At 35.6% G+C, this 10,267-nt stretch overlaps 1 protein-coding gene across 1 annotated transcript; it reads right to left on the bottom strand.

Moving 5' to 3' along the window:
* Positions 1–2,054: 2,054 nt before the first annotated feature.
* Positions 2,055–2,984, bottom strand: LOC126495624 (olfactory receptor 4A47-like). Its single transcript, XM_050133222.1, has one exon. It carries the CDS (start codon positions 2,982–2,984, stop codon positions 2,055–2,057), a length of 930 nt encoding a protein of 309 aa, XP_049989179.1.
* Between the last annotated feature and the right edge of the window lie 7,283 nt (positions 2,985–10,267).

The following is a 10,267-nucleotide window of genomic DNA, read 5'->3' as shown; positions in this document are numbered from 1 at the left end:
GCTGGGTGGGATAGGAAGAGAGAGGAGGTATTGGGCAGAGTAGCCCCTGAGGATGACCAGGAAGTGTAGGAGGGGTGTCTGAGTTCCCTGTCCCAGGCTGCTGCGGAGGTCAGAAACTCACTCACCCCAGTCATGTCTCCCCTGGATCCTGGACCGTATCTCCTTGCTGCTTGGGTGGCTCGAACAAAGGATCTACCTAGCTCGCTGCAGGCAGGCTAGTGGGGACAAAGGAGCTAGCACCCTTCCGTTTGCCCTGCCGATTCGGATTCGGTCCTAGAGCCCGAACTGGCCAGGCTGGGGGATGTTATGTGGTCAAAGATGGAAGGGAGTCACGCCTGTAATTTAAATTTTTAAAGAAATAACATTGATGTGACCTACACAACTTACCATTTCATAGATTTCCCCATTAAAGTTTTCTTAACAAAAATGTGAGCCCAAGTCCCATACTGCACTGTATCATGAGTGCATATGTGTAAATGAAGGTAATTTTCTCAATCTAGGTAGGTAGGTCAGAAATTCTTGCCAACATCCACTTGTAACCATACCTACCATGTGTGAGCACAGGCTGGGCTTCTGTAACTCAGAATCTGTCGTGGGTATCTCAAGATAATGAATTTGGAGGAGGGTTTTGAAGCTTTGTGAAAGAGTACTTGTGCATGTAAAAAGTAAGTTCAATAATACTACATATCTAATAGACTCTATGATCAGAACAAGAAAACAAACACAAATAATATGCTTGACATGATTGCTCGAAAAGGACATGCATTTTCTAATATTTAGGCAAGACTTATATTCATATACCATCAAGGAAAATATTATCAAAATTCTACTTAAAATGTGTCAATAAAAAGTTACTGTAACGTTTTTCAATTAATCATTTCTATAAAGCAGTCATTCAAATGGTTTGCTAAATCTATACTATCATGGGCATTGATAAATTAACAGGGATCTTATGTTCTAAAGAGAAAATTAACAACAAAAGCCATTCAGATAAACTATTCAGCATTTTAACTGGCCAAAAGTGTAGCAGTATATGTGGCTGAGAGATTTAAAATGCATGAGAGGGTGAACTGTTAAAGAGGTGAGCAGTTCATGTGGAGTATATAAAATTCACCACAATTAAGCTGATTAACACATCCATCCCCTTACTTGGTAAAATTCTTCCTTAGTTTTATTCTTATAAGAACATTTAAGTTCTTCCTTCTTACAAAATTTCAAGTATGCAGTAAGTTATGATCAACTGTATATGCTGGGGTATACTTTAGACCCTGGAAATTATTAGTCCTTCATAATAAACATCCATATTTGCAACATATTCTGTGTAATCAGCCCATGACATCCTTTATTTGTTTCTGCTCCTGTAAGTATGACTTTCATATTCCACATAGAAATAACTTTTTGCATTATTTTTCTTCCTGTTTCTGGCTTTTCACTTAGCTTGTGTCCTGCAGGCTCACCCTTTTCATGAATGATTACTTGGGGTATCTTTAATCACAGTTCAGTCTAGAGTGGAGGCATCCAGGTGACTGATAGGTAAACTGATTTTACATTCTTAACACTTTTGTAGGTTTTATTTCTACTAACTTTTTCTATTGAACTCTATTTTCATTTTCTAAAATTCTGACACCCAAAATTCTATATATAACATAAGTGAAATCAAATAGTGGCAAGAGTCTAATAGTATTTAAATATTTAACTACTATAAAAATAAATCAATGTAAAAATTAAACTAAAAATTAAACAAGATGTGGCAGTGTAAATTATAAATGCAGATAAAATGAGTGCAATGCCATAAAGTGTTCACTTACTAATTCATTACTTCTTATTCATTGGTGCCCTACTATATATGTATTATGCCTGTCAAGGTATGATAATAAACAAGACTTTATGAAAGTTATAGCATGGAAATTTATTAATAGCAAAACCATTTTAATTCACTTGTGTTTTAAGAAATGCTTTATAAATAAAGAAAGTTAACATCAGAATTCAGAAGATATGCATCATAAGGAAACAACATCACAGTCAGATGACATTCTTCCTTGAAGAAGACTCACTTATTTCTGTCCTGAAATAACTTTTCTTCTCCAGATCTTCTTCATAGCACTTGTCATCTCTGAATTTCTCAGAGTGTATATCAAGGGGTTCATCATGGGGGTAATGACTGTATAAAACACGTTCAACATTTTATCAATGGGGAAAGTTTTAGCAGGCCGTGCATACATGAAAATACAGGGAACAAAAAAGGAGACAACTACAATGATGTGAGAGCCACAGGTGGAGAGAGCTTTCCACCTCCCTTCCTGACTAAGGTTCCTTAGAGAGTACAGGATGACAGCGTAAGAGACGAGTAAAAGCAGAAACACAATCGTGCAGATCAGTCCTCCATTAGCCATCACTAAGAGGCCAATGACATAAGTATCAATACAAACAAGCTTTAATAATGGGTACATGTCACACATAAAATGATCAATGATATTAGGACCACAGAATGGGAGTCCATAAATAGTACTGAGCTGAATTACTGAGTGAAAAAATCCTCCAATCCAAGATAATATCAAGAGTACAACACAAACCCATTGCTTCATGATAGTCGAATAATGCAAGGGCTTACAGATGGCCACATAACGATCATAGGCCATCGCCAACAGAAGAAAGACCTCTGATCCACCAAAAAAGTGTTCTGTGAAGAGCTGAGTCATACAAAATGTAAAGGATATTGTATTTTGACCAAACAACAAATCTGAAATTAATTTGGGAGAAATGGCTGTTGAATAAATGATATCCACAAATGACAAGCTAGCAAGGAAGAAATACATTGGTGAGCCCAGGTTGTTACTAACAGTTACAGTCATAACAATGAGCACATTTCCCACCATGGTCAAAATGTAGGAGAGCAAGAACAGAACAAAAAGTCCTTTCTGCACCTTTGGATTCTCTGAGAGGCCCAAGAGGACAAAGTAAGTTACATTGCTCCTTGGTTCCATTTACTTTTTTATTGGTTCTGATTTCATATATTAGAAGATTTTTACCTACAAAACAATGAAAATATCTTTAGAGAATGATAAAATCAGTGCTCCTTTATTTATCAATTTAAGTAAATATATACCACATGTGTTTGTGTAAAGTTCCCTGTTATAAATATATTGATTTCCAAGTCATTCAAAGCAAGGTTCCCTGCCCTAAGTGATTTGATATGCAATGGTGGGGTCAGTTGGTAAAGACCAGTTAATAAGCATCAACATAAACATTTATTTATGCCACACTATAGATTCACAGTATTGGGATTTCTAATAAACCAGTTTCTAGGAATTCTTCTCAGAGGAAACAAGTTTACGTGGATTTAAAGGAGAGGTAGAGAGCAGTGGAGAACAGAAAGGAATTCCATGACTAGATGCACCATGTATGAAATCACAAAATATAATTCTGAATATTAGGGTGATTTGCATATAAAGTAGAATGAACTACAAATATATGTCAATAACTGTATTAGTTAAAGATCTTTTGTTTTAAAACAATGAATACCTTCCTTCCAGTCTTTTGTAATTTTGGTTGTGAGCCTAGACTTTAATGGCTGAACCATCCCTCCAGGCACTTACTTTCAGTTTCTAAATACATTTTTCATTTCTATTTGAGATAGCAGCCACAACTACCTTACCAACCATGCTTCTGAGAACATTCTGTTCAGGGTGTAGTGTGTGTGTGTGTGTGTGTGTGTGTGTGTGTGTGTGTGTGTGTGTGCATATGGTTGCATTCTGAAGCTTCCACTTTCAGTTCTCTACCCGCAGCAAATTCACCTTTCCGTGCCCATTCTTCTATAAGCAAGCAGTATCTTCCTTCAAGAGAGTTCAGGTTTTTTTTTTTTTTTCATGAATCCCAAAAGTGTTCCAGCATCTTCCCAATACCTACTTCTGCTGCTTTAGATATCTTTTGTAGCAACACTTTTTTAGTTGCAAAATTATTGCTCTTTTGCTATAGTTTCTGTTAAAAAGAAAAGAAAAGGAAATTAAAATGAGCACAAACTGGGATTTGTTGTCTAAGAGCCCTGCATGCTAGAAACTCAAAATCAAGCAGACTCAGGGATGGGTCCGTCAGCAGACCATTAGGAAACCATCTTCTTCTGTACTCTACCCTGGCATACCCATTACCAACTGTGAATTCAAGTGGTACTCTCCCTGTACCAAAATTTCTTACCTTTTTATATATTTATACTTTATGGCAAGTCTCATGTAGCCTAGGATTGACTTGAAATTTACTATGCATCTGAGAATGACCTTGAACTCCAAATCCTCCTGCATCCAGCTCTCAAGTTTTACAGTTATAAATATGGGCCACCATGCTTACTCAAATTTCCCTTTATAATAAAGTCATCAAATCATAAGGGATTGTTACCTTTCATAATGAATTTAACTTGGTTATCTGTACCAACACTCTGTCACAAAATAAAGTCTTATTCTGAACTCCTCAAGGTTAATGTATACGTATATGGAAGGGATAACAATGAAACTGTAATGTTTCATGTAACACAATATGCGGCCCAGAACTAACAGAATCTCAGATGTCTAGCAAGATCATTGACAACTCCCTTTTGTGTATTAGGTATCCCTCCTGTTCCCAACCTATAAATGTGTAAAGCGCTCCAAAGTAGTATGTCTTCAGTAGTCTCTCTCCCTTCATTTTCAAACTGCTGTCAATATATAATTATATATTCATTGAGTACTTGCAAAATAAATTTAAAATTGTTCACAAGAAATCCATTCCTTCTAATTTTCTCTAGTTAAATAATTTCTTTTTTACATTTCAATACCAATTCTAAAAGTTTCCTTTACTCCTTCATTGTTTTCTGGTTACATATTCATCATATTATGAAGTCACATTGATGTTCCTTGTCCAAAACACTTTATGTGACCCGAGTTTCATTTATTCTTTTAGATAGACTAATTTTAGAGACAAGAATCCAGTTACATCATCTAAAATAATAATGAATGCTATATAACCTGTATTTGACAAGTGGCTATTGTAATGATCAATATAGACTTCCAGACAACATAAAGAGTCATTATCTACAAGGTGTACACCAGAGGCTCAAGGAAAGGAACCTTGGTATCGGCTTAGGAATCACTTTTCAGTGAGTCTTCTACTTTCCATGTTGGAATTGTAACTTTTAAGTACATGAAACAAGCACTAACAATTTCCTTTGGTTTTCCAAAACTATACTCATTTACATGTTACATGCAATCTTCCCAGTAACTTTTTGCATGTAAAAGGTTTCTCAATGTATTGTGATCAACTCAATTGATATAACATTCAGTGAAAAGTTTACCCAGTTGTAAAGTCTGGTTTCCCCTACTAATTCCTGAATTCTCAACTTTTGAGAGTTTCTTTGAAGTTTGAAAGGGACTTTTTACTTCACAATAAAATATCTTCTTCCATTTGGGTATGCACATATTTTGTTTTCAGGATGGTTTGGGTATGCACATAGAAGGCAAAAAAGTTACATTATTTCTTGAAAATTTTTTTGAAGGCATGTGGCTTGTTTTCTGCTCTTCTGAATATTTCAGAAAATCATTGTCTACATTGTAGAACTACTTCAAATGAGTTATGTGATGGAAACAAAAATTAATGTTTTGATGTTAGAATAACATAAATTCAGGTAAATCCTGCATCCACATAATAAGACCCCACTAACCTTTACAACAAGGAAGATTTTGCTTTCTTATTTTTAACAACTTCAATAGAGAATAGCTGCCCTCCATGTGTTTAACCCACCTCCTCTCCTCTTGACAAATACATCCACTTGAAACTGGAGGAAATCATTCACATGCCTTTTGAAAAATCATGTTTTAGAAAAGAAAGCAATTATAGAAGTTACAAGGAGAACTGCACATTCTTCCTGGCAGAAACAAGGATCATAGTAGTTTTTTTAAAAAATTATAAACTGAATGATCCATTAACTGAGGCTTCTTATTTACTAATTCTTATAACTTACATTATCCCATAGTTCTTGTCTGAGTTAGCCACGTGACTCAGTACCTTTCCAGTGAGGTAGTCACATCTTGCTTGCTCTGTGTCTGGATCACGACTACAGACTGCAGAATCCTCTTCCCAGAACACAGAAGGTTTTTATACCTGACAGCTACACTTGTCATGGAATGTAGCATCTGGAGTCCATTCAAGACTGACTCTTAGTAAAATTTGCTGTGACTTCCCACTAATATTTAAAAGAACATTTATATATAAAAATTCCATCCTATTTATCGGACACATGAGGCAGGGGGTTATAAAAAGGAAAAAATCTTTTCAGAAAATATTGTAGGGCAATTGGCAGTAAAGATTAAAATATTAGCCCAGCTCACTGTTTCTAGTGAAGATAATTTTTTCATCACTTATATGGTTTGTTAGAGCCAATTGTTTTCTCCTTTTACTTAGCCTTTGAGTTTTGCACCAGTATTGGTGTATAATTGTATATACTTTTAGGTATTTATTTGTTTTTAGAAACTAACTCTTATCTATGAATTGTTTGAGCTATTATCAGACTCTATTTTGTTTCAAAGCCTATGCTATTAGCAAGATACATAGTAGTTACCAGAACAGACAAAATTAAAAAAATATATATAATCTTATTTGCACTGTCTTTATATCTTTTTGTGCTTTTTAAAATTTTTCTTTCTCAAGTTTAGGGTCTTTTAGTCTATCTTTGAGATTATTATATAATTATATCTCCCCCCTCCAAAGTGGAATACTCCCTCAAACTCTCGCATATGCTTCTCCTTGCTCTCTTTCAAGGTCGTGGCCTCTTAAAATAAAGATGGGAGTAGCTTTTAAAATATAACTATAATCTATGATTGGTTTTATGCTAATAAAACAACAATTCAAGTATTATGACAGAAAACAGTGAGGTAAACTATGACTAAGGTAATTATAAAAGATTATTTTAAAAGTGATACTTAAGCTGAAATTGATAGGTGAGATGGGAACCATTTTTTTATGTTGGCAGATCAATGATTATAAAAGGCTAAGGTAAGCTTATATACAGCAAAGTGAAGCATTGGAAAACCACCAGAACAACGCCTTGGTTTCGATCTCCAGCCTTGAAGGAATAAATAAATGAAAAAAAAAATAGAAGGGAGCCACAAAGAAGAGGGGGAGGAGGATTGGAGGAAATGAAAGAAAAGAAAACAAGATTGGAAGAAGAGAGGAAAGGAGATGAGAAGAGAAATTCTCAGTCCACTTTTAGCATTTTCAGTTTTTTATATTTTTAATTGGTTTACAAATTAGCAAGTTTCCTGATGACATTTCCATATAATTCTTAGTTGTTCTTGACCTTCCCTTCCTTTCTTTCTCCATTCCTGCTCTCCCAAAGCCCTGCTTAAATTATTTAGACTCATTTGAATTTTGCACCATATGTTTCCCTTAACCTTCCTAAGCACTTTCCCCTTGAAGTATGCTTTCCCACGCTCTCATGACCCCTTTCTATTTCCTGGAATTTTCCCTTGCTCACTCACATGTACACATATATAAATATCTGAAACTAAGACATACATATGAGAGAGAACATGTGATCCTTTTCTTTCCTAGACTGAGTCACTTTCAATATTTATTACAGTTCCTGTCCATTTTCATAAATGTTTCATAATTTCATTTTTCTTTATGGGTAAATAAAAATTCATTGTGTGTATGTACAATATTCACTATCCATTCATCCATTGATGATCTGACCTGACTCCATTTCCTTGCTATTTTTTAAAGGAAAAACTTTGAAGGAAGTAGAGATCAACAGATGTAATCAGTCCAGGAGCAAGTGAATTGGGGTAGCTTAGGAGATGTTCACTTTAGTGAAACAACTCTGTATGATGCTAGGACAGATGATGTGTATTTTGTACTGTGTATGATGCCATGGTAGTGGATGTGCTTGCTTTTCGTACTCTGTACAATACTAACATAGTGGATATGGACCATTGTACACTGTATGACTATGGTAGTGGGTGTGTTTTTTTGTACTCTGTACAATACTAACATAGTGGATATGGACCATTGTACTCTGTATAACCATGGTAGTGGGTGTGTTTTTTGTACTCGGTACGATACTAAAATAGTGGATATGGACCATTGTACACTGTATGACTATGATAGTGGGTGTGCTTTTTGTATTCTGTATTATACTATCATAGTGGATATGGACCATTGTACACTGTATGGACTATGGTAGTGGGTGTGTTTTTTGTACTCTGTACAATACTAACATAGTATTATTCAGACACATATCTGTGAGCACAAGGTCAATGTCTCAACACTAGCAACACATCCTCCAGAACACCTACTCTACCAAATGGACCTCAGCAAGTTGTTCCTGATAGTTCTTTCACTGTGCAATCCCAGCCTTACAGCTGCTTTGTAGGCCAATATGTTACACATGATAAATCCCTCCTACTTAAATTTGCAACAGATGATCCTGTGTAATTAAATAAGAACCCTGGATGGTATAATAAACTGATTTTAATGTCTCCATTTCTATTTATTAGCAAGAATTAAATGTGATCAATGTTATAAACAAAGCAGTTATCAAATATCTCTTTTTTGTTAGTTTTTTCTTCTATTTTTTTATTGAAAAAAAATTTCCGCCTCCTCCCAGCCTCCCATTTTCCTCCCCCTCCTCCCACTCCTCTCCTCCTCCCCCCACTCCTCTCCCCTTCCCCCCACTCCTCTCTCAAATATCTCTTTTTAAAATGAATTTGTTCTTCAGTGCCAAATGGACTTGATGATCATTTACTTAGCGAATGTTTGTGTTATACCAAGTCTAGGTATTACAAACAAAGTAGTTTGTGAAGTAGCCAACGTCTTTACTTTCACAGAATTTATAAAGCAAATAAGATGCTCAATGGTGAAATGTTATTGAAAAATGTTAAAGTTGTATGTGGTGATTTAAACAATGAGAATGGATTGACATAAGTATTCAAAGACTTATAAGATATAGGATTTTAACTATAGAATAAATAGAAGTAAGGATGCAGACTTTTATTCTATGATTCAAGAAGACAAGTTTGTGATTATCATCATTTTTAGGGAGATACTTTCTTTTTTAACTTTTTATTGATTTGTTGTGGATTTCACATAATATATCCTGATCCCACTCATCTCCCCACCCCTCATTTCCACCCAGTCCTTGCAAGCTCCCCAAACAAAATTCAGAAATAAAACAATAAGACTAAAAAGCCAATAAATAAATAAATAAATTTTTAAAATCTCAGCATTGAAATAGTAGTGTGGCCCAGTGGGTCAAACAGTATACCCTTTATTCTATACATCTTTATACATTGCAATGAATCATTGGTCTCTGCTACACCATTGATACTGAGCCTTCACTTGGAGTCCTCTTGAATATCCTATTGTTGCCTTGTGTCATGGAGATCCTGTAATTTTGGGTCTGCAGATCTGGCCCTTCACATGCTCCAGCAGTTTATAGATGAGGTGGGTATTGTAATGGGCTACCTTGTAGTCCTGGTTCTGGGCCTGGGTAGTAGCTGAGTTTGTCAGCCTGCCATCCTTCCCCTCATTGTTACAACCCAGGCAAATTCTCCAGCACTGCCCCAGCTAGCTCACCCAATGTAGCAGACAGAAATGAGTGAGATTAGTTCTTCTGCTTTCACACCCTCAGGCTCAGTTAACCTGTACTCACACCAAGTCCAGCTCTACTGTTTTGCCTGGGTGAGGTGCAGGACCTACTCTCCAGATTGCTACATTTGTTGAGGGGCAGGATAAGCTAGCTCTTCTTTTCTCTTCTCACGTCCCCAAGGTCAGTTCTCCCATGTGTTGGAGGTGGCAAGGAGTGTTTTTGTTATGAAAGATATAACCTAAGATTATTTAACAATGTAATATTTTAATAGGCAGGTATATTAATTCTCAAAGTGTATATATAGGGAATTTCCTTGGTTAAATCCAGAAAAATCTACCACAAATTAAGATATGTCTGTCAACAACAGCCCTTCAACCTCAGACTACTAGAGTGGTGTCCTTAGCCCATACACTTGAGCAAGAACCTTAACCAACTCTCACAGCAGACTGAAGTTTGGCAAGCAAATGAACAATGAATAAATCTAAGTGAGATATTTTTATAATCATAATTTAATGTACAATTCTTCCTCAGAATGTTTGACATATTATAGTACACACTTTAACATATAGTGCTCACCAAACTCAGAATCTTAAGAGTAATTTTTCTCTATACCATTTGAAAGATGATTTATGTTATTTGATTCTTTTTCCATTGAAG

Source organism: Alexandromys fortis, unplaced genomic scaffold (assembly GCF_014885135.2).
Source record: "Alexandromys fortis isolate MF-2015 unplaced genomic scaffold, M_Fortis_MF-2015_v1.1 scaffold_520, whole genome shotgun sequence".
Taxonomy (NCBI): domain Eukaryota; kingdom Metazoa; phylum Chordata; class Mammalia; order Rodentia; family Cricetidae; genus Alexandromys; species Alexandromys fortis.
Note: the sequence above shows the minus strand (reverse complement) of the source record. Positions and strands in the feature narration are given on the sequence as shown.

Bases quoted from the DNA above. Each gene is read 5' to 3' on its own strand.
- LOC126495624 (XM_050133222.1), bottom strand. From the start codon at position 2,984: ATGGAACCAAGGAGCAATGTAACTTACTTTGTCCTCTTGGGCCTCTCA.